This window comes from Drosophila melanogaster, chromosome 2R (genome assembly GCF_000001215.4).
Source record: "Drosophila melanogaster chromosome 2R".
NCBI classification, from domain to species: Eukaryota; Metazoa; Arthropoda; class Insecta; order Diptera; family Drosophilidae; genus Drosophila; species Drosophila melanogaster.
The window spans coordinates 16,484,117-16,507,958 of NT_033778.4; the positions used below are offsets into that span (position 1 = coordinate 16,484,117).

A 23,842-nucleotide genomic window follows, 5' to 3' on the forward strand; every position below is an offset into this window, starting at 1 on the left:
TAAACTTGGCAACGCTTATATGGCCGCATTTTGTGGCAAATAAACTTGCAACTGCCAGCCATAAAAACTATGTCGATGTCGACAAATTATGCACCAAGCACGACAGCATAAAGTCCTCATTCTGTTGAAATTTATCACCGACTTGTCAGTGGGACTTTTAGGCATCCGATATCAGTACATAACTGGGCCCAAAAGCCCAAATCAATGAGGCATTCTCTGCAAATTGCGTCAGCAAGATGCATTGCCACCAACCAGAAGATTCAACAGATTTTTGTCATCGTGAAACGACCTGGATTCCTGTTGCACTAATGATGGCATATTGTGCGTGTGTGCCAGCATATGACGACTGGAGGATTTCCCCTTTTGCTGATTTTCCACATTGTACTGACTGCACATCAGGTGAAGAGATTGCAGCTAAGTCCCAAAGGTCATGTCTATACGATGATTTTGCGATTGTCTATTTACACACAGAAAATGGTACGAAGTTTTGAGTATGAGACTAAAATGTAAGGAATAATATAAAAATACAATAAACTATGTATATATAAAAGTTCACATATTTCACACATAGCTTATATGCAAGTTAAAGATCAGGCTAGATATAAGATGATGTAGATGATATAAGTGATAATTGATAGGTAATATCTAAAATAAATATTTTTATTATCCTTATGAACATACAAAATGTATCCTTTCGCTTTTGAAAACTATGAATCAATAGAATCTAGGACGTCTTGGGACCCCAACTGATTACCTCAAATACGATTTGAAGTATTTCATCCACGTTGATGCTCTTCTGACTCAACTTTTTTATGGGCGCCTGAAGATCTCTGGAAAGCTAAGATAAAGCGGAGCGTTATAAAAACTCGACTAGATACCTTTTGAAATCTTACTCTGGCACGCTGCACCAGCTCCTTGAACTCCTTATCCCTCAAAGCCTTGTAGAGTTTGGCGAATTCAGTGCTCTGTTTCGATTTCTGTGCTATCAAGGAATAGATTCTGGTCCTGGGTAAACTATGAATAACATCCCAGAGGAAGGTGTTCAGGTCGCGTCGCAGCATCAGTTCCACTGGTACAGTCCGCGACAGTTGATAGGCACGCAAACGTGTTGGCAAGCTGTCCACCAGTGTGGTAATGTCGTAGCCAGAACCGTAATCGCTCACATAGTTAATAATATTCACGAAATCCGGAGTGGCACGAACTTGCTGCCAAGTGGCTATGAACTCATCGCTGCGAACAAACTCCACTGCCTGGCGAAACTTCGGGTCGAAGATATAGTATCTGGCGGCAATAAAACCAATTCTGCGACGTGGAACCAAGGCTACGAAATCCTTGAGATCCTCTCGCAAGCCGCCAAATGCTGTTGCCCAACAACTAATTGCTGAGATCAAAAGAATAACCGACACGGAGGTGGAGAAAGTCATAATGAGACTCTTAGAGTTTTGGTAGCGGCCAAGCCTTTTATACTTTCGTGGGTACAATATTTACCAATGTCTTTGGCGGCGGGGGTGTGCCAGGTGCTAATTGTCAACTGTCACCAGTCTCATCAACTATTTGGACCGCACAAACTATTACACAGCCGAAAAAAACGCCAAATATCGTCGAATTAGTTCCACTTATAAATATGTGTATAGCTTTTACATAATATCTCATCTCATAAAACTAGATAGCTTTCATGCTTATTTAATCTCTTACAATATGTGTTTGTATTAATTGGCAAATGTTTATTCATGAATTATCGTAATAAAAACTATATTATTATTATTTTTTCCACTGCACACTTTCGCTTTCACCGACACTGGGAATAAGTACACAAACCACAATCTGTAGCCAGTATTCAAAGCAGCGACTTCGCACATGATAAACAAGATGCATGGTCAACAAACGTTGGCCAAACCACGATAAATCAAGTGAGACATTCTTTTGTCTGGCCCAAACTGACTGTAATTGCTCCCATTTGTGCATTAAAAATAATGATTGATTCAGACTCGGAATGCATTTCCTATCCCAGTCTGAATTGCCTATCCCACACAAGCTGAATACATTGTTCTGTTGTGTCTGCAGAAGTCGAAAAATTAGAATTCAATTGCGTGATTTATGCATTCGCCAAATTTACGAGCCTTCTGAGAATTCCATGCCTATTCACCCACCACCTCGAACCGAAGAAAACCAGACTTCATTGGAGTAAACCACAGAACATTTGCGTGGTCACACAATTTATTAAAGCGAAAGCTAATGTAGATTATAATTAATTGCTCAAATTTATGCTCGCACTTCCAAAAAAGCTGGAAGCAGCAAATTGAACATGGCACATTTGAATGAGAATCATTTTTGCACATTAACCATAAATTACAACACATATGGCGGCCCTCTATTTATAGATATGTATAAAAAGATATTTGCAGCTTTAAGTGTATAATGTCAGTACGGATATGCTTCCATTTAAACCAGAGCTTACTCATTAGTATATATTTGTGATAAGTAAATCGTGTGTACTGCATAATTTTATTTACAGCATTGCATCAATTGATGGTCAGTTGCATTCGACAGCTTCGAGATGAAGCTTATTCCAGCTCTGCTAGCATTACTGATCCTGGGACACGGAATATCTCTAGGATATTCGTATCTTCTAGAATGGGATTGTGGCATTTCGAAATATACCTACCGGATAACTGGCGGTAGAGATAGTCCCCTGATGCTCAATCCATGGTTAGCCTATTTGCATATTAACTCCAAATTCATTTGTGGTGGCTCGCTTCTCAATCATTGTAAGTATGTGAATATAGACTTTATTCAACTGAAGGTAAGTTCTTGAATACAGAGTATAGAATTTATTGAACTGAACTAAGTTATTAAATACATCGATTTTATAAACAACTCATGACTTTTTTAGGGTTTGTGCTGACAGCAGCCCATTGTTTTAGGGATAAGAATGCTAAGGTGTAAGTAATATCTTAACATGAAAAACTAAATCATTAATTAAGTAATTATTATTAAAGTTTAGTTCGATTAGGAGAGAACGATGCTAGTCAGAAAATTGATTGCAATGAGTCTGAATGTGCGGCCCCACATTTAGAGTATATGATTATGCAAAAGTTGATCCATCCACTATACAGAACAGCCCACTATTACGATATAGCGCTGGCAAAACTCAATCGATATGTTGTATATACAGGTAAATCCCTTGAATAAGCTTCTAATACCTAATCAACTTAATTACTTTAGATAGCATACGTCCGATTTGCTTGATGCTGAATCCAAACTGGCAGGTATATGTGGACACCATTAGATACTTTATTATAACCGGCTGGGGTGCCACCAATGCATCCGAAGTGAGCGACAAGCTGCAACTGACAAGAATTCCCCAAATCGATCGATTCACCTGTCGCTACTGGTTTGGATACATGGTTGATCGTACTCACATTTGTGCGGGCGAAAGTAAACATTATGTTGGCAAAGGCGATTCTGGAGGTCCGCTGGGCAGTATGGTGGATTATAAGTACGCCAAGCGTTTCTTTCAATTCGGAATCGTTAGCCATCTTCGGCAACCATTTCACGGTGTTTCTGTATTCACGAATATTTTAAGCTACTCGAATTGGATCCATCGAACCATAATCACGAATAGCGGGCATTGACAACAGAAGCAATAGTACTAAACTTGCTAAATAAAAAGAAATAAATAAATAAAAAAACGAATGCTTACTATGAATGCTAGAATGTCAATTTAGACTATCTTCTTTGGAAAGAAGACTTTTATAGAGTTTCATGCGTAAAGCTTTATACCCTCTACAAGGGTATACAAATTCCACAAATCTACATTTCTTATAATCCGCTGGTCACTGATAACGGATTATTAAAAAATCCTACTGAGCTGCCGAAACAACTGATAAGAACGTGGAATTACTTTGAAGCTAAAACTTCTCTCAGTTGCAATGTCGAGCCTCAAGATGAAGTACATTTCGTATTTGCTAGTTTCTTCTATAATTGCCAACCAACTTCTCTATGGACTGGCCGTTTTACTTGAACCCAATTGTGGCCAAATACCTTTTCGAATGCGCATTTTTGGCGGAATGGATGCTGGGTTAGTCTCAACACCATGGATGGCTTTTCTGCACAATCACTTACAGTTCCTGTGCGGCGGCTCACTTATCACGAGCGGTATGTACTTATATTAAATATTATTAAATAAATTCGCACAAAATAACAAATTCTAATAATGTAAAAAAAAAATCTTTCAGAATTCGTGCTTACCGCTGCGCATTGTGTGATGCCCACTCCGAAAAACTTGTTAGTATTCCGAAGAGCTTTTTGAATATATTTGTTCTGTTAATGGTTGTCGTTTCACGATTTTAGAACGGTTCGACTGGGAGAGTATGATTGGACAAGACAAATGGATTCCATTAACCCGAAACACAGGCACAGGGAATACATGGTAACTAGAATCTATACGCATCCCAGTTATAGGTCGATTGCAGCCTATGATATAGCATTACTGAAACTGAATCAGACAGTTGAATATACAGGTAATAGAATATACAGATAACGTTAGCTCAAAGTTCTCCTTATAAATTGGAACATAATTATATTTTACAGTTGCCATTCGTCCCATATGTTTGGTATTGCCTGAAAATTTCCACGAATGGTATTGGCTTGTGGATTCTGTAGAAGACTTCACTCTTACCGGCTGGGGTGCGACCAAAACTGAACCTGTTAGCCAAGTACTCCAATCCGCCAATCTCACCCAGATCGATCGGGGAACCTGTCACGATCGGTACGGACATTCTGTCGATCATACCCACATCTGTGCCGGAAGTAGCAAATCATTTGCCTGCGTCGGGGACTCTGGCAGTCCACTTGCAATGAAGGTGGTGCATAATCGAAGATACATTCACGCTCAAGTGGGAATTGTTAGCCGTGGGCCCAAGAATTGTGATGGAGTTACTGTCTTCACAAACGTTGTAAGCTTCACCGAGTGGATTTTCAGGACCACTTTATACGACGCGAAATACATGTCCTAACCAAAAGCTAGTAGCAAATCAATAAATTTATATTAAACTTTGAACTATAACTATATGAACTTTATGCTTTTGGAGTGCGAATGCATTGTTTTGCGATTGAAATGACAATGCCTTTCAGTGTTATTTAATTTGTTTTTCAGTGCCATAACTTTAAAGCAACTTCTTGGTAATCAATTCAAGTTCAAGAATTTATATTAAAGTCCCAAATCAGTTTTAGAATCTCTTTTAATCTGAAAAGCCGCACAAAAGGCAGACGGCAGGCAATAAATTTGCATCAATATCGTTGCTGCAACAATTGGCAATATTCTGTGGCCAAAGCAAACAAATAACCGAGCCGAAGGTGAGTAAGTGTTCGATTGTAAAAGGATCTTCCGCCCAGGACGAGGACGAGGCCAGCAAAGTTACGTGTGTTTTGCGGGGCATTTGCTGCTATTGAGGACAAAAAACGGAAATGGAAATGGCAACGAACGCGTTACGTGTGTTTTTTGGGCTGGAATGGGATGCGGGATGGTGGTGTGGCCAAAAGTCGACTAGAGGCCTTAGTCCACCACCCACGGGGGCCATCAGGTCCTGTGAAGCTGAATTGCTGCGGTTACCGGGATGCTGGTATGCCAGTTTAACCAGTTAACTGGCTACCGTTCGTAATAAGCTGCAAAACGCTTTTGGGGCCCCCGTCTTTTTGGCCATTGTCCTCCTTTGAAGTTTGTTTATGATTTTCGGATGCTGCACGCACACGGCAAAAAGCGTTAACCGCATTAGATTTAGATTTGCCGCTTGTTGTGCGTATACTAGTGAGATTTATGCATTTAGGAAATTAAACATCCTGTGCGGCTGGACATTTTAAATTTCGCTACCCTCGTTTCGTCGGCTTAAAGGTGTGTGTACACTGAGCGCTCGGCTGTTCGGCTGTCATTAATTTGAAATCATGCGTGAAATCGCGTAATGTCGCCAACACGCCCATGCCCATACCCTTTGGCCACATCCACAATCCGGAACCAGATTCACCGCCATGGCTACATACAGTCGCACACATAACCATGGCAATGGCAATGGCCATGTCCCACCTCGCCATCCTCAACATCCTTCTTGCGCGCTCATTTGTATACAAAAAAAAAAATGAATGTTTTTGCTTGTTTTTATGCGCCGCCTACTTGGCAGTGTACTCATGTGTGTGACTGTGCGCACACTGAGCGAAAAACTGCAGTCAATGGTTAAATTTATAGTTAAATTCTTAGAGCTATATAATGTAATATTAAATAAGTCTTTGTTAAAATTAGAAACACGAACAATGAAATGAATTAGAAAGTTTCCAAATGGAAGTTTTAAATCGTCTTAACTTGATTGCACTCAAACAAAACTATGTACCACAAGTATCACTAGTTTTGTTTCAGTGTATTTCTGCGTCTGTGACTGTGTGTTGACTGTTTTTTATTTGGCCCCATCAGCACGTTGGTTGGCCCGCTCGACTCGGCGGAAATGCGTCGACCACATCAATCACGCGACATTGACAAATGTGAATATTTTTGTTGAAAATTATATGCGGTGGGTGGTGGGTGGTGGACGGGTGTTGGTTGAAGGGGTTCTGCACCAGAAAAGCGGCCAAGTGGCTGTGCAAATTATTGGCTACAATAGTGCTTCAAATTGGGCAATTTATTGCTTTATTGCTTTTACGTGTTTCGTCTGCGGCTTGGTTGCAATTTTTATATATTTACCCCTTCTGCAATTCACTTTTTCATTATGTCGCCTGCAGAAATGCACTTGTTGTTGCCGATAATTGCAAATTTAATCATCACATAAAGTTTCAAGTGCGGCCAGGTTATTCGCGGATTAATAAATAAATAACCCAACGCTGACAACTGAAAGGCAATTTACTATTCGGTTAAGAGTTATCATTTTTTTTTTTTTTTTTATAAAAGCAAAAAAATTTTGATCCTAGCAATCGTCTCCTAAAATTTACAAAATGTCAGTAGCTTAACATATGGAATTAGTTCAGTTTCTCGATTCCAGCTCAACGAAGCTAACACATTTTTTTTTTAAATAATAAGCACGATTTTTTTTATTTTCCACTTCAGTGTTTAGTTTTCCCCACTCGGTCGCCATACTAAATTGTTCTATAGTACACAGCAAATAGACTGTAAACAGTGAAAATCTTTAGCGAAGTTTACCCAAATTTCTACGCAAAATGACTCGATCGCAGATGATCTCCAGCCTGCGCCGTTCTACACTGGGATTATTCAGGTGCCACAAGGCGCTCATTTTTGCCAGAATTCCAGCTTTTCAGCAGGTAGGACGTGAATCTGTGATGTTTCAATTTCATTAACATTTTGACAATACTTACAACACTTACTCAAAAAAACCCACAGGTGAGATGCAAGAGTGAGGATGGCAGCTGCAACACCTGCAACTTGCAGGGAGTAGTGGTTGGCCTGTATGCCAAGGATGGTGATAAGGGGCTCAAGTTGTCCCCAGGTGGCGAAAAGTTCGACGACCGTGTTGGCGGCAAGATCACGGAACTAATCAAGGAATCTGGACTCAATGGGGAGCTCGGAGTGGGTCGACTATATCAGAATATCGATAAGGAGTACTGGGCCGTGGCGGTTGTGGGCCTGGGCAAGGAAGGAGCTGGCTTCAATGCCGAGGAAGTCATCGACGAGGGCATGGAGAACGTGAGGGTGTGCGCCGCGGTGGGTGCCCGAGCACTTCAGCTGCAGGGCTGCACCACCTGCCATGTGGATGGCATGGAGTATCCGGAGCAGGCTGCCGAAGGCGCCGCCATGGCCGTGTGGCGTTACAATGTGAACAAGCGCAAGAAGAACCGCATTGCCATACCGAAACTGGAGCTGTACGGATCCACAGATCAGGATGCCTGGACAAGGGGGCTGTTCAAGGCCGAATCACAGAATTTGGCCCGTCGTTTGTCGGACACGCCCGCCAACCAGATGACGCCATCCATTTTCGCCCAAGCCACCGTGGATGCCTTGTGTCCCTGTGGTGTTTCAGTCGAAGTGCGTTCAATGGATTGGATTGAGACTCAGAATCTCAACTCCTTCCTCATGGTGGCCAAGGGCTCGTGCGAGCCACCCATTATCCTAGAGGTTAGCTATTGCGGCACCTCACCGGAGGAGCGACCCATTCTTATGCTCGGCAAGGGACTGACATTCAACAGCGGTGGCCTATGCCTGCATCCGAAAAGGGGAATGGACGAGTATCGCGGAGCAGTTTCCGGAGCTGCAGTCTGCGTGGCCGCCATTCGAGCGGCAGCCGCACTATCGTTGCCTATTAATGTGTCCGCCGTATTACCCCTGTGTGAAAATATGCCATCGGGAATGGCCACCAAGCCGGGCGATGTGGTCACACTACTAAACGGCAAGACCATGCGCATCAAGGATATCTCACTGGCCGGCACTGTCCTCCTGGCCGATCCCCTGCTCTACGCTCAATCGACTTTCAAGCCCAAGTTGGTGGTGGAAGTGGGCTCGATGGCCAGCGGCATTCGCAAAGGACTGGGAGCCTCGGCCACCGGACTGTGGACCAATAACTCTTTCCTCTGGAAGAATTTCCAAAAGGCCGGAGCTCTCACCGGCGATCGTTTGTGGCGCATGCCCCTATGGAGGTACTTCCGCAAATTAGTGGCCCCCCGTGCATCCTACGATATATGCAGCACGGGAGAGGGACACGCATCCTCCTGCTTGGCGGCTGCTATCCTTTACGAACTGGTTCCCTGCTCCGACTGGGTGCACCTGGATACCCACGGCACCGGAATGCTGGCTAAGCACGGAGTTCCTCCGTATTTGCTCAAGGATTGCATGACTGGTCGTCCGACTCGATCGATCATCCAGTTCCTCTACCAGATGGCCTGCAAATAATGCATCTTTAATTTATACTTGACGAGGGATCCGCGACATCCCGATAATACGTGTCTGTGTGAAAATTCAGTGTCCTTTATGTGCTCGGTCACTTGTTCTATATTATCCATTTGACGTGCCCATGTTCGGGTTAGTTTCTAGTCGGTATGGTGATAATCCTGTACCTTAAAGATGTATTCCGTGGTATCAGTATGGTTGTGAACTTAAATAGAATAAAATTCAGGTAGCGAATTAAACATTTCTTTTAAAGAGACTCCCATTGTCCGCATGGCAACCTCAGTCACCTTTATGGACCACCTCCATTAGCCAGGACTAAGTGCTGACCGGCAGTACGCGCTTACATATGCCTAATTAGTGCCGTAGAAGAAAGCATATTCGGTTATTTCGGCACAGGCCTAATTGCTCCAAGAAAACACTGGAACGCGTACGTGACGAAAGGCGATGTGAGTTCTAGCGCACATTCCTTATTAATGCGCACATGTTTTGCATGGCCAATGGAAAGCGTGACGAAGGTTCTACCTCAATATTCTGCACATCATGGCGGGCTAATATGTGCTCCACCAACTTTAGATGCCAACCTCGTGCATTTTTTACATTTTTATAGACATGCAAAGGTAAACTTTTTTATCTATGCGGAATTTTAATTTTTCTAAAAATATTTACCTATTTAGTTTATATTCCAATATCTAAAGTCCAGCGAGACAGTTCCATCACTCTCGCAGCTTATCTGATAAAATGGCCCTTCCAAATTACACAAAGTAGAAAAGAACCACCTCAAATAGAAACGTCTTGCTTCGGCTTTTTTAATGAATTTTCCAGCATGGTCCTTGCGAATTGATTTAATTTTACCTCGGGTGGCTTCCTACCTTTTTTCTTTTGCTGATTCGTGCGCGTTTTTATCGCAACAACTGTGGACTGAGTTTGAGTCTCAGTTTCGTTTTTGGTATCTTGTTTGTTGCTTAATTGGAAGGAAATTAAAAAATAAACAAGCAGCGCCAAAAGCAAATACTACACGCTGGCGATTACCTGGACAGCAACGCCAACACCACCGCCCATCTGAACAACAACCCCCGCTTTTGGGTGGAAAATTACACCCCACCCACAAACAGAGGCCCACCGGCTGTTTGGAATTTAATTTTCATTTCCCCAGCCCCATCCGCAAGAAGAGCGTTAATTTTATCTTAGAAATAGATTTTCAGGTTGTTTGTTATTTTAGGACCAGCTTGCGTAAGAATTCCTCGTGCCGAAAACTTTACAATCGCCTGGCTGGGCTCAGTATTTGCCTTGAATTAATTAAAACCCATCGACAATGCCCACCAATTGGCAGCAGCCGCAGAAGAAGGAATCATCAGCAATTGGCTAATTGAAGCGAATTGCAAGGATGAGGAATATTCCTGCAGCAACCGAAACCCACATATCAGTGCACACACGCGGCGCCCCAAATAACAAATTGAAATTCAGGGCAACAGTTGAGCAAGGCAAACAGAATTTGGCCATTGATGAGACGCCAGTCGGGAGACCAAGTTTCAGCTTGCCCCTAGCCATGGAAAGTGTCTCCCAGTCTAGTGGTGCGTGTCCTAAAACTGGGCTTGCCTTTGGCCAGGATGCCCAGGATTCTATCCATTCACTGGAAAAAATTTGCATAAAATATGAATTGAAGAAATCTGTGTGAGAAATTTAAATATTTAAAAACAATATTTACAACTTTTCTGTTAATTTTTGTTCTGTTTAATGGCTATCCATTTTATTTCAGAATATTTTGATTGACGGTGCTTAGAACTCCGCCTTTGTAAAGTTTTTGATATATTTGCAACTAGCCAAATTTGTGAAACTGTAGAACGGTATAACTAATAAGACACTTATTATGCGATGGCGGTCTGGTAACGTTAGACCAAGTTTAACGATATCACGTACATACGTTAACTAACGCTAACTACGTCGTTAAGTGGGGGTACGAGTTAGCTGGTGAGCTGGTGTGTTTGCCAGTGTTTGTGGAGGGACACGCGGCGAGTACCAGGACACGGATACGGATCCGGACACGAGATGCCGCAGTGCCGGGAGACTCGGAGTGCCGGAGTCGGTGGCATATACTAATCAAGCTTGCCAGCTATATTGCCATCCCGCTGCGAGCGAGCAGAAAATTTACATTTTCAATGTCCTGGGTCGCGGGCACTCAGGTGAAGTCGGGTCCTTCATGCCTTCGTTGCTGCTGTTGTTGTTGGTGGTGTAATAATCAGGATCACGTCGCCAAAACATGAGGCTTAGTTAAATGCCGCTAATTAGGCCCTTTTGTGCGCATTCCTGGCCGGGCTATTAAAAACTGTGCTAGCCATAAAAGCCAACCGTTAATCAGCTGCACATACCAGAAATGGCAAGGGGGGGTCCATAAAAACACTCGTAATGCCCGTAAGGAAAAGTTATTGGCCGTCTGCGGGAAAATCGCGGGTCGGGTGCGAGGATTTCTAATTATGTTTGGGTCAGTGCCAGTTGAACTCGCATGCGAGCGTGCTTGCCAAAAAGAATCTATTTCGATTGAAAATTGCCAGAGACAGAAAACAATAAACATAATCGCAATATTTTATATTTCCGCAACAAGAAACAGCGGGAAATTGTCAACGAGCACATGAAACTAGTCAGCAAAAGTTTCGCTGGCCGGATGAAGTGCGCAAGGGGGTTGGGGGGGGGAGGTGTGGAAAATGTCCAGATTCTGCCAAATGGCCAATTCCATCGAAGTTGGCTTGGCTCTGACTTTAAGCCATGCCCCCACCGGCACTTTGTAGCTCATGAATAATCCTTTTCAGCTTAATCGACTAACCTTTGCAGGGGTTAAAATCAGTTTGAAAATCCAAATAAATATGCAAATTCCACCAGGGGCCAGAAAAGGTGTCCCAAAAGGTACATTAGACCCTGAATATACCGCTTACCCCGCTTACACCGAACATCCCGTCGCACTTGGTAAAATGGGTTTTGTCACCTACGTAATCGATTAAGCGATAAGGTGGATACAATGAAAACTCACAAAAAGCGGCAGACAAAGCGCTTTCAAATTGAATTTATATGGCTTGTTTAACGCCGCTTAAGTTAACAAATATATAGGTATGCACATTTATATACCTAGCTGTGTTGGCCAATGAATACACATAAATTAAAGCAGGGTTTAAGCGAAATGTTTACATTGCCCGCCAAAAAGCAGACCGAGCCATTGTTATGTGCGAACAAAAGGAATGTTTCAGCTTAAAGCTTATAACAAACTATCAAACTGGAATTAAACACGCACCAGCAAGAACAGTAACACACACACAAACACACACACACCCACACACTTACACAAGCAGGACCAGCTAATTATGCAAATGTGTTTGATTGCGAAAACCCTGCGCCAAAATGTAGGCAACACTTTTCGAACGGCTGCTTTGAAATGCCAAACAAAATGGAGAAACTAAAAAGTGGACTAGTTTGACTTGGTTATACCCTGCTTTTTTTACAGGTAAGATTGTGATAAGGTAGGATAAACTCACCTTCAATTATTGTAAAACAATCAATACAAATGCACTTTTTAGTAAACACATACAGAGATGTAAAAACAGGTTTGATAATTCTGTAAACTCACCTTTTCATATCCGCACACTATACCCCTTTACACTTGGCGGGTGGATAAACAACAAAATTAGCATAATTATGCAATCTACAAACGCCTCACACTCATTTCGCTTGCAAAATCCAAATAGAAAACTTTTTAGCCGTAACAGCAAAGCGAAGCTAGTGGAAAAGAATAAATTTATTGCCCATGCCCACCAACCAACTTTTTGGTCAGCAAAGCTGGCCTGGAAAAAAATTTGCATGAAAACAAACGTAACGAGATTCGAAATCAAATGAAAGCGAAACTTTGAACGGTAAACAAATGTAACATAAAATTTAATACGAAAAACAACTAACACAAATTGGTAGAAAATTATTACGAAATAGTGTTTGTGCTGATTACTTTTTCTTCTTAAGATCCTTGAGAACTCGAGCGATTTCGTCCTTCAAGGCCACTGCACGTCCGGCCAGCATTTTGGCCAAAATGGCATGCTTTTCGGCCATTTCCAATGCCTCGCGATCTCGGCTGCTCACTTCGCCAGTTTGTTCGGCAGATCTTATGGCCAAATTGTTGGCGGCTTCCACGGCCTTCGATGCCTCGGCCAGAGCTCCTTGGGCCTGCCTTTGGGCCGAAGTGTAGGCCTGTTCCAGTGCCTCCAGACGAGCCTCCTTCTTCCTCTTCAAGTCCTCCAGTGTGTTGGTGGCTTCTGTTAGTAGAGTAGCAGCTCCTGAGGCCATTGTGAACACCTGCTTGGCCATATCCTTGGGTGACTTTTGTCCTTCAGCTTCTTGCTTGACTTGATCGCCCTTCGGATTGGCTGATATCTCTAGCTTGGGATATATGGTAATTGGTTTGTCATCTTCGGGCTTCTGTGCTTCTTCAATTATAACTGGTTTTTCCTTTTTCTGGACTAGCAGCTCTGCAAGTTGATTGGGATCTGTATACACAGGACCAATTTCATTTGCGCCTTCAATACTAGCTTTGTGATCCTTTTTAGAGTCCTTGGATTCTGTTATCTGCATGCCAAGCACGGGTTTTTGATCTGATCCTTGTGGAATTTCTGACAGTGATGCCTTTTCCTTGGGCTTACCCGAATCACCAGATTTCTTTTCTTCCTGCTTGGCGAGTTCCTTACTGCACTCGGATATGTTGATGAAGACCTGGTCCTGCTGCTTCGATTTTGTCGAACCGCCTTCATTGTCACCACCGAATTGGTAATCACCATCGCATTTCGGCTTCTTCTTGCAAGGATCCTCCTCATCTTCACAGGAGCCCTCTTCGTCCTTCGGCTTACAAGGATCGGGCTTGCAAATGTCATCTTCTTTCTCCTTCTGCTGGCAGGGATCTGGCTTACAGACTGCTTCTTCCTCTTTCGCTTTGCAAGGATCTGGCTTGCAAACGGTTTCCTCTTCCATGAGCTTGCAAGGATCAGTTTCCTTTTCGGCGTCACAAGGATCTTTCTTGGTCTTGTGTTTCTCCCATTCCTCCGCCTCTTTTAATTGTCTCTTGCGCTCCAATGTCCTAGCTATCTCCCTGGCTCGCTCCTCCTGGGCATCGCAAGGATCCGCCTCAATGGAAAGGTTAGTATGCCTGGCCTTAACCTCCGGATTGGCCTCTGCCTCCTCGCTGCGTATTATAGTTTGGTTGCAGATGTTCGGTCCAGACTCTCGTTCCGTAATGCTGTCCAGTGACTTGGTTGGTGCGGCTGTAGGCGTTGCGGATTTGCTGGCAGTTTCGGAACGCGCAGCTTTGGCGGCGTCTGCCTTTTTCTGAACATTCTTGGCCAGACCCGACATCTTTTCTTTAAGACTATTAAAAAGAACAATAGCTTTGGCCATCAAATCTTTGGCGATTAAAGTGGCCTTTTCGGCCAACTGAGAGGTGTCGACAACGGGTTCTTTTGGCTCCTTTGGAGCCGCAGCCGCCGGAGGCTTTCCTTCTCCACTAGGCTTATCTGGTAACTTTTCGGGAGCTGGTTTCTTTGGCGGTTCGGGCTCCTCTTCGTGATGCAAAGCAGCTGCTGCCTCTGGATCCGATGGACCTGGCATTTGCTCTTCAGGAGTGTGTGGCCAGAAAGTGGGCTTGTTGATGAAATCGGGTGCCAAGTGCGGACGGGCAAAACAAAATTCCTCCATGGTCATTTCGGAATAGGGTCGCATTGCCTTCACGAACTCCAACTTTTCGGTTAGCTCCTGGATTCTTTTATCCGACTCCGCCTTGTATTCGCTAATACATTTTGTCACCACCTTCTTTTCTTCATCGACGAGTTCAAAGTATCGCTTGTGATCTACTATGGCATGTCGATTCTCGAATACGGAATGCAATTTATCATACTTGGTCTCGTATCCCTTCACCCAATCGACAAACTCTTCTCTCACATTCTGACGGTAGTATTCCCAGTCGATTGTCGGCATCGATTCCGGATACTTACGAACGCGGCTATAAAATATATTTATATTATTCTCTACAATGGGAAATAATTCTCATATAAAGCAACATAAGCTGTAACCTAAATAATTAGTAAAGACCCTGCCCTTCTAAGGTAGACTTAATTCATGCTCCCCCAGGTGACCCCAATTCCCTGTTTTTGGTGACCCCATCTTACTCCTTGTACTCCTCGTGCTTCTTGGCAAACATTTTGAACTTGTGCATCTGGTTCGGCGGCACCTGTTTCATCAGATCCGCCAGTTCGACAACTTGGCAGCTTACATTCTTGACGCCACCATTGCCACCATTGCTCTTGATGCAGTTCACCAGCTTTTCCCACATCCTTCGGATTCTTTAGCAGTATTTTTATGGATTTATATATGTGTATGTTCAGGTGTGTTCACATTGGCCTCCAGTCTGTTCTATAACTTGTACAAATATGTGAGTGCGTAGTGTGTGTGTGTGTGTTGAAAACTCCTAAGGAGCCAACTGAGAGCCATTAAAAGTGAAAATTCCAAAAGGCTATAAAAAAAAACGGGGTGGGCGGAGAAATCGAGATTTCAATTTATAGCCCGAAATTGCATATTCATGCAGTTTCAATTAAATCAGAGTCAGGCGCAGCGACAGCTAAGCAAGTGGGTTTGACTAACTGACAATAAAATCGAAAATTAATTCCAACCCAGCAGACTGCTCAAGGAAAGTTAAATGTAATTGCATGGAGATGGGGTATTTTTGGGGTGGCATTGCCAAGTGGGTGGAGTGGGTGGAAATGTAAAATCACACCCAGGATATGCGTATGTGTTTGGGACCTCTCGAGTCTGCGAATGCTCCAAAGTGACAAACGCAATTTATAACGCAACGAAAATGGGCTAATGCCAATTCTTCAGGTAATTGTCGTCTGCTCTCTCTCTCTCTCCCTCTCACTCTCTTTCTCTAGAGAATCATGGTGCGAGAGAGGGTGTGCGAATTGCAACCCCTGCTGGAATCGCAGGATATGCTCCTTTAAACGTTTTGGAACGAAACGAAACATGCGCCTGCGCTCTGTGAATGTTTCGCTGTCATTTTGACAGTTGCGAATGTCCTCTCACCACCAACAAGGACCTTTCCCTACAGGACTCGAACAGCTGCCTCGCTCTCGCAGGACGAAACGCATGGAAAGAGGAACGGCGAGAGAGAGAGCAAGAGATTGTCTGCTCCGTTTGACAGCAAAATTCGAGCGTCTGTAAATTTGTATGCCTATTTTTCTGTGTTTTCGCATTTAAAATAATTAAAACTCGAGTGAAACTTAAGATTTATGAATCCAAATAGTGAACAATGGTTGTGATTACGTTGGCACCCATCTATAAACACAAATAAGCCCACAGTCAACTTAACTTCATCTGTGTTCATGTTCCTTTTCGCGTGTTTGTGTGTACCATACAAAAGTGTGTTTACATTTTTTCATTCATCCTAACCAACAACTAAACAATAGAATAAATGGTTTAAAAACATTTTCGCAGAACTGGCAGATTAACAATATCAAGTAAGTTACCTAACTTTAGATCTCTAAAGTTCATGTTATCTGAAATCCTATGTTCCTATGAAATATAAATAAAATTCATCGTGTATGTGATTGTTTGAGAGTGTACATGTACACAATCGCATCTATGTAAGTGTGTGTGGAAAAGGACATACCTGTGCAAGCTGGGCCAAGGATTCTATGTGGGCTGGCCTGGATGGGATAAAGTAAAGAAAATAAATACAAGCACCAAAATATACATTTAAAAACTCAATGAGAATAAATAAATATGTTTGAACAGCTGAAAAAAAATGATATTTATACATTATATTATACATTATTTATACAGACACTAAATAAATAAGGCAACGGATTTATTCTATAAAATATCGTATTAAGTAACTTTAATATGCTTAAAACTGTTTTTTTTTGTTTTTAAAATACCTTTAATCTATTTAAGCTGGCAAAAAAAAGGTAATCACATAAATTAAGCTCAAAATAATGGCCATAAGCCCAGTGGTCATAGTAACACTCACCCACTTTTCGGCTCAAATTTATTTCAAAACTTAATGAAACTCATCAAAATTCCCACGGACCGAAATGAAATGCTGCAAATGAACTAATTGACTCGAATGATACTTTACAACTTTGCCGAGGCTAAGCCCGGATCCCAACTCTTAACCCCACGAAGAAGAAAATAGAGTTTTGCGGCAAGCGGCGAATAAAATGTGGAAAAATAAATTTCCAAAGCTCGCTGGCTGATGGCTTAGAATTTTAATGTAATTTATTTTTGGTAGCAAGGGGGCGAGGCGAACAGGGCTGAAAACCAAACGGAGGCCAGAAACAAATAAAGTATGGACCAACATAAAAATTTATGTGCAGCGTAATGGCAAAATATATATATATATACATATATATACACAGCATGCCATAGGCCATGTCGGTGCTTTGTTAAGCCCTTCTTCTCGCATTTCCCCTTGCTCTTCGGGGGTTGGGGAAAACTTTTAAAGTGTGCAATTTAAATGAAAATTTCCCGAGCTGAGGCCCGCATTTTCCGCAGAGCGTAGAGCGTGTCAGGCCACGCAGGCTGACTAGCAAGTAGTTACACACACACACACCCAAAAACTACTTATTTATGAAAGGGGGCTAGGGTTTACGAACGGTGCACGTTGCCAGGATCCTACCACCTACCACCCTTTTCCACTGGGCCAAGTGATTTTATGCTAATATTATGGGTCATTGGGATTTGCGCAGAGCAAAGTGCTTGTTAAACATTTCATTAGACTTAGTGTAAATACCCGCGGTTAACAGGACCTCGTAAAACCTTGCCAATCCGCCACTCCCCCTCCAAAAGCGCCACCCCTTTTCACCGCCGCCCATGTGTATGTGTGTGTGCTTCTGCTTGTGTGTGTGTGGTGTAGGTGGCCCCAAAAGTTTCCTTTTGAAATTGAAAGTGTTGATGGGAGGCATTGAGCCGCGTCTTGGGTCATATGCTAGCATATGGTGCTTATGTACAGTCCGTTTCGCAACTGAATGGTTTCACAGGGATTAATCAATCGCAGGGACACGGTTGTAAACTTGTGTAAAAAGGATTTAAGCGTTTTATTAATTTCGAAAGTTCAGACGTGGTAAGGTAAGCTGTGTTACTAAGACTAAGTTCCTAGAATTCATAGATTATAGTTGATTTTCTTGTAGCATGGCCTAAAGTTGTGTCTCTACTTATAGTCGCTTTCCAAAGTAAATTTGCAATACGTTTTTATGACTTTCTACCCTATAAAAAGTATATTCAATCACACGGTTGCTAAACTTATGTACCGCACTGTCCACCTAACCCTAGCCTGTCAGCTACCTTTTGTGTATACGTAATTATTCAGCAGCTGCTGTCAGTTTAAAATAAAAGTGAATTTTGCCAACCAAAAGAATGTACAGAGTTTGTACTACAGACCTTAAATAAGCCAAAAAAAGCTGAAAGGGCTCACACACAGAAGCCGTCCGAAAAATGACTTTCGGTTTAATGCCAAAATCATGTCAGTCGCAGATGTGACCACATTACATATTGCACTACTTAGAATGTATATATATTTTTGGTAGCGTTGGCATTCTTTATTGGATTCGTGTCCATATGCGGCTGACAGAATGAGTTTTTGATCAACTGACGACGACGTCACTCAAAATTTTGCAATTAGTTATTGATGATTCGGGGAATCTCGGTGCCTGAACGGAACCATGAATGAAATATGAGCATTGCCGCACTTTAAAGCGTTAAATGTTCCCTTTTTGTTTTTGTTTGTGTGTGTGTGTGTATGTTCTGTTGACGCCGATGCTGCTGTTGCCTGCGGCAATAATTGGAAAAATTTCCATTTGTCCTTTTTTGCCCTTGTGCAAGAACCACGGAGCCGTCCGTTGTCATGGCCAAACTGGACCAAGGATCAAGGATTCCTCTCCAGAAGCGGCGGACAAACGAGACCGTAGGCGCATTTGCCATCTGTCACTCTGGCACTCGTGATGAATGTGTTTGACGTGTGGCTCAGGGCACGCCCCCCAATCGTTGGCCTTCGCCCGTTGGCGTTGCCTTTACATAGTTTTCCACCCATTTTCCGACCTCCAGACCACCATGGAGCTCCATCGTCAGCGCCAACTCACTGCCACACCGCATGACGTTGCATACTTTGCGGCGCGAACGCCCAGTGAATAATGTGCGTCGGAAGTGCCGCCTGTCGATGGTGGAAATCTTAATGGCAAATTGCTGAGATGTAGCTATATACCTGGTGTATATAAGTAATTACACAGCGCACAAATGTAACAATTACGCATTATATTTGTAGACATATCAATAGAAGGAAATATATATGTATATTTTATGTAAAAGAGTAATTGTATAGGATAGACTTTGTGGTATATTTTATATTAGTTTATTACATTCTGTAACTGTATTTCTTGTCTAAGCCATAGCCAGCATTTAATCAAAAATGAATTTTCCTTTTTTTTTGCCATTCCAGATTGAATTCCAAGAAAGAAACTCAAAACTAAAGTGTTGCCACAATGAACGGGATACATTGGCTTCTGTTTGGCAGTTGCCTCATGCTAATTTCGCAAATAGAGGCAGTCACCGAAGAACTTTCACCAGGTGAGTTTCCCAACTGGTCAGAAGTAGAGTATTTCAATGTTTTCGTTTAACTGATGGGCTGATTAAACCAGCTGTGCCGTCTGGGCACAAGTTGAGCAGTCTCTTGCATTATGCAAAAAGAAATTGCAGCACGAATGTAGCATGCAGATGAACAGTAGGTCAAAACAACGGACCACCTTCTATGTATATATACAGTGGAAAAATATGAGTAAATATTTTCATTTCATTTGGAAAATTTGACATTTATTATTTGAAATGCAAAATCCAAGCCATGTTAGAAGAGATTTTCCTATTAAAACCAAGAGGTTTACCTCCTTACTTGAATCACGCGATTTTCTAGCGGTGTAATCCCTCACTCACTCGTTCCTACGATTCTTGTGTGTCGATCTATAATGCAAATTTATGCGCTCCTCAACTTGGGCAACTCAATCAGCGCACTAGTTGCTGGGATTATAAATAAACAATGGACACAAGTCGGACAGACCTTTCAATAGAGCTGGCAAGTACACAACTACGCTCTTCACTGGCAGCATGAACATCAATTTTAATTATGCAAATGTCCGAAGCGTCTTCTGACTTTGACTTCGACTTTGGGGCCCAAGACCAACCCAAATCAGGGACATCCAATCCAATTGGCTTAGAGCTCATTATAACTGCATTAGCATTAGGCAAAAGTGTCAGTTGTTGTTGCCCAGCAGCTCCATTATGAGTGGAGTAGAGGCCCTGGTTATCCCACAAAGGAAAAAAAAACTGAAAAACCAAAATGAAAATGAAAACAAAATAATAAACGAACGACAGAGAGAAATTTTCAATTTCCCCGTGGCCCTTTGGAAATCCTCCTGCAAATGATGATGAATGCGCCCTGGCTGTGACCCAAATAAATTTGTCAATTTATCATTTGCCTAAAATAAGATGACATTGGTCTGGCTCTGTCATTGGATTTATGAACCACTCCGCCACCCTCCACACCAACCGAGTTTTCCGAGGAGTGGAGCAACAATTGTGCACGTGTGTGTGTGTGGATCTGTATCTGAAGATGCAGATGAAGGCTTTCAGATATTTGAAAATTTTGCACACTCGTAAGAAGGGGAGGGCTTCTTGTATCAACAATAACAAAACAGTCGGCTTGGGCGAGAATGTGGCTGTGAGTCGGGATAAGTGTCGGCTTATGCTTCTTGTTAAACAATAATAATTGCAAATCAAGTTAGGTTCCATCTCTCGTCTGGCACTTGATATTTTGAGGTTTTTGGTTTTGATTTGAATGGAGCCAACTTGTTTTAACCCCAAAGCTAATCGAATCACAAGCACACACACACTCACACACACTCTTTGCTCTGAACTCTAAACATTCGCATTTTGTTTGGATTTTGCACAATTCAACCAGCCAGCAAGCACTTTTTGTCTTAGCCAAAAGTAAAGGCTTAGGAACTCGCCCTAACAAGCTGACAACTTCAAGTTCTACCACCTTTGTGCTCAACACACAATTCACAACAGGAAACTGAACAATGAAAGTGGTGTGCTAAAAGTTGTGAGCGCTTCGTTCGTTCAGAAGTTTTGCGGTTATCTATCAAATTAGTAAATAACTCACTTGACTGCATTAATATTACTTTGCCAGCATTTGTGGAATTTTTTACTTCTTATTAATGATCTATTACAAGGCGAACCGCAACGGGCAAATACTTAAGATTATTTGCCTGCAAAAAGAGGGATGCACACAGCGCCGAGCAGCGCCACGAACAACAGATGAAAATTAATGACTTAAAGAGAGCAAGTGAAGTGGCCATGCACTGTGAGAAAAAAAATGATTTCACATTAATTACCCAAGCTGATTGATGATGGCACATTTAGCTTTGGTAAAAGAAAATTATGGAAAATAAAATTAATTTTTCTGTTCTGCTCCTTAGCATGGGATTAAGCTTTATAACCAAAAGGTTATAAGGTTTGTTCTCAGTGCAGAAGGAGAATCAAGAGTTTTGTTCCAGTGGACAATGCCCCAGCACTCGAACATCTCCCAATTGGGCAAGGGTATACGCATCCCCCAGCCATTTCCCTTATATTATTATTAATGAGCGGAGCAAAAAAGGTGAACGCGCACACACCTTTTTTGCTGCTGCGATGGGAAATTATAAAAGTCGGTGGATAATGGAAAATGTTACGGGATGATGGGTCGCGTTCGAGTGGAGTGGTCATAGCAGACAGCTTATTATCATGGTGGCAATAATAAAAGGGAATTATTAATATGACAAAAGACAAATGACTGAAATCGAGTTTGAAATGACTCTGGAATGGTTGGCCGTGGAGTGTGGGGCATTTTGGGTTGGATGGTTATGGCTTAAGGGTTGGGGTAGTCGACTGACAAACAAGTGCCAAGGGGGCATCACACACACACACACACACACACACATACACAGACGCACACACGCACATGGACAGGCCGCAAAGACAAACGAATGGATCCCTGGCCTTTGTGACTCCAAGTTGGCTCCTTTTACTTCTGACCCTTGTGGCAAAATTGAAAATGTGGTCTGTGCATTGTGGGCCGAGTTGTGTGGTGGGGTGGTGGCGGTTTGGTGGGGCAAGGGATATAACCCTCTGGAGCGGAATGACAAAAGGTCAAAAATACATTATGTGCTAATGCAAAGTCCATGTTAATAAATGTTGATTGAAATAATGATGATTAATATTTAGTATTTTGACATTTTGGCTTGCGGCTACCGCTGTCGCAAAAAACACTTGGCCAACAATAGTTGGCCGGGCTATTATCATTTATTTTGTGCGCTCTGCTCTGATGTTTCGTTAGCAAATTGAAAAAATCCTTTTGTTCGCCATTTGCCGCTGCTCAAGTTGATTTATTGTGTGCACAATTATTCCCGGGAGGAAGTCTTCCATACACTCTTTTTTTCTATTTTTTCTGTTTATTTTGCGACAACAATTTATAGCTGCAAATTCTTGGCTAGCAAGATTGAGAGCGGAAAATCGGTGGGTTGGGATGGTGTGTGCTGGCACCTGACATCCTTGTGCCGCTCACATGGTCGAATTTTTCGCAATTTCATGTTTTATTTAGTGCATTTTCCATTGCCAGCCCCCTTCAGTTACTGTAACCCCCCCCCCCCCACTACCTGTACCCCACCCTTCTCCACCTGAGCCAATAATTCCCAGGCTATCCGCTCCTTCTCCTCCTTCTTTTTTTTTTGGCTCCTTGTGTGTGTGTACGCTGCATTGGCATTTTTCGATTATTGGTTTTCTTTCATTTGATTGCACATTTACACATTTTTGTTGTTTGCTTTTTATTTTTGCCATCGGTCCGGCTTTTCTCACTTTTTGCACTCGGCTTTGCTTGCACCACAAAATTTCGAACGTGTCGATACCCTGTCGCATATCGGGTATGTTGGGCTATGTTAAAAAATACTAAAAGTAAGAAACTATAGTGTAAAATACATATATAAACATAGGATATTGAAATCAAGCATGAGAACTAATATCTTCAAAATGCAAAAACCTATTATGACAGATGTTTCGTACAGCTCATATATGAAGCTCATATAAAGCTTTTCATTTTTCGAGTTGTCTGTACTAATTTCTAACACAATATTTTTCACCCACTTTTGGCCAACTTTCTCTTAGTTTATAAAGAATCTTCAAAACATAAACCATAAATCCCAGTTGCTGGGGTATTCAAGTTTTGATCAGCGAAAAGTTTGGCTTGCGTGTTTATCTTTTGTTTCGATTTAACTTCTTTTGGTGTTTCTGCTGTTGGAAGCTGTGATTCTATTTGTTGTTGTTGGCATTTTCTAGCCCACCTTTCCACAAAATTTTCCACCTTTTTTCCCCAATTTCTCGCACTTTTTTTTTGTTGGCTCTGCTGACGCTGTCAAGTGTTTTGTCGCTTGTCAACGATTTTTCGCCGTACTTCCGCAAAAGCCAAAAATGCTTGCCAAATCGTTCGTTTCCGTGTGTGTGTGTGTGTGTGTTTGGCAATTGCAATTTTGGATATTTATTGCAAAATGCAGTGACTGTAAAGGAGGCACGCCCTCCTTTCGTGGGGTGGGTGTAAACCAGTCTGGGGCTAAAACATCAAGCCACACAGCCCCAAACTCCGCCACCTAATTGGGCACTTTGTAGACCAACCGAGAGGACCTGATCCTGGCAAAATGTTACATGTTATTAAATTAACGGCAGACGTTCAGCGCTTTGCATATGAAAAGTGACAGTAAGTGCAGCAGTTTTCCGCAGGAAAAACGAGAGCATGTTAGTCTACCCCACAGATGGAAATGGTCGGGCTCTTTGGTTGGTAGCTCCATAAACTTAAAAGCCTTGTCATGTTTG

At 42.4% G+C, this 23,842-nt stretch overlaps 6 protein-coding genes across 6 annotated transcripts in view; 4 read left to right on the forward strand and 2 right to left on the reverse strand.

The window, feature by feature from the left end:
* Positions 1–724: 724 nt before the first annotated feature.
* Positions 725–1,436, reverse strand: CG15712 (uncharacterized protein; the record flags this gene model as incomplete). Its single annotated transcript, NM_137287.2, has 2 exons — positions 894–1,436; positions 725–838 (listed from the first exon to the last, which is right to left on the reverse strand). The coding sequence occupies exons 1-2, from the start codon at positions 1,422–1,424 to the stop codon at positions 725–727; spliced, it is 645 nt and encodes a 214-aa protein (NP_611131.2). The 5' UTR covers positions 1,425–1,436.
* Positions 1,437–2,557: 1,121 nt separating this feature from the next.
* On the forward strand, positions 2,558–3,685 carry CG33458 (uncharacterized protein; the record flags this gene model as incomplete). The annotated part of the gene is made up of 4 exons (NM_206132.3): positions 2,558–2,768; positions 2,894–2,942; positions 3,000–3,175; positions 3,226–3,685. 4 exons carry the CDS (start codon positions 2,558–2,560, stop codon positions 3,633–3,635), a joined length of 846 nt encoding a protein of 281 aa, NP_995854.2. The 3' UTR covers positions 3,636–3,685.
* Positions 3,686–3,936: 251 nt separating this feature from the next.
* CG33459 (uncharacterized protein) lies at positions 3,937–5,066 on the forward strand. Its single transcript, NM_206133.3, has 4 exons — positions 3,937–4,158; positions 4,239–4,287; positions 4,354–4,523; positions 4,594–5,066. The coding sequence occupies exons 1-4, from the start codon at positions 3,948–3,950 to the stop codon at positions 5,016–5,018; spliced, it is 855 nt and encodes a 284-aa protein (NP_995855.2). The 5' UTR covers positions 3,937–3,947; the 3' UTR covers positions 5,019–5,066.
* A 1,917-nt stretch (positions 5,067–6,983) lies between these two features.
* S-Lap8 (Sperm-Leucylaminopeptidase 8) lies at positions 6,984–9,117 on the forward strand. The gene is made up of 2 exons (NM_137288.3): positions 6,984–7,302; positions 7,382–9,117. The coding sequence occupies exons 1-2, from the start codon at positions 7,201–7,203 to the stop codon at positions 8,882–8,884; spliced, it is 1,605 nt and encodes a 534-aa protein (NP_611132.1). The 5' UTR covers positions 6,984–7,200; the 3' UTR covers positions 8,885–9,117.
* Positions 9,118–12,772: 3,655 nt separating this feature from the next.
* Positions 12,773–15,313, reverse strand: knon (knotted onions). Its single transcript, NM_137289.1, has 2 exons — positions 15,070–15,313; positions 12,773–14,903 (listed from the first exon to the last, which is right to left on the reverse strand). Exons 1-2 carry the CDS (start codon positions 15,231–15,233, stop codon positions 12,863–12,865), a joined length of 2,205 nt encoding a protein of 734 aa, NP_611133.1. The 5' UTR covers positions 15,234–15,313; the 3' UTR covers positions 12,773–12,862.
* A 748-nt stretch (positions 15,314–16,061) lies between these two features.
* Positions 16,062–23,842, forward strand: part of Sema2a (Semaphorin 2a) — a 33,282-nt gene continuing 25,501 nt past the window's right edge. Inside the window, exons 1-2 of the mRNA NM_166178.3 lie at positions 16,062–16,413; positions 19,389–19,516. Coding sequence (NP_725586.1) covers positions 19,432–19,516 — 85 coding nt within the window. The 5' untranslated portion in view covers positions 16,062–16,413; positions 19,389–19,431. The remainder of the gene's footprint in view (positions 16,414–19,388; positions 19,517–23,842) is intronic.

What these genes read in the sequence shown, in the direction of transcription:
- S-Lap8 (NM_137288.3), top strand. Translation starts at nt 7,201, where the DNA reads ATGACTCGATCGCAGATGATCTCCAGCCTGCGCCGTTCTACACTGGGA. An exon ending in GAATTCCAGCTTTTCAGCAG is followed by an intron (nt 7,303 to 7,381) that starts GTAGGACGTGAA and finishes AAAAACCCACAG; the next exon opens with GTGAGATGCAAGAGTGAGGA.
- CG33459 (NM_206133.3), top strand. Translation starts at nt 3,948, where the DNA reads ATGAAGTACATTTCGTATTTGCTAGTTTCTTCTATAATTGCCAACCAA. An exon ending in CGGCTCACTTATCACGAGCG is followed by an intron (nt 4,159 to 4,238) that starts GTATGTACTTAT and finishes AAAATCTTTCAG; the next exon opens with AATTCGTGCTTACCGCTGCG. An exon ending in ATGCCCACTCCGAAAAACTT is followed by an intron (nt 4,288 to 4,353) that starts GTTAGTATTCCG and finishes TCACGATTTTAG; the next exon opens with AACGGTTCGACTGGGAGAGT.
- knon (NM_137289.1), bottom strand. Translation starts at nt 15,233, where the DNA reads ATGTGGGAAAAGCTGGTGAACTGCATCAAGAGCAATGGTGGCAATGGT. An exon ending in AAGCACGAGGAGTACAAGGA is followed by an intron (nt 14,904 to 15,069) that starts GTAAGATGGGGT and finishes TATATTTTATAG; the next exon opens with CCGCGTTCGTAAGTATCCGG.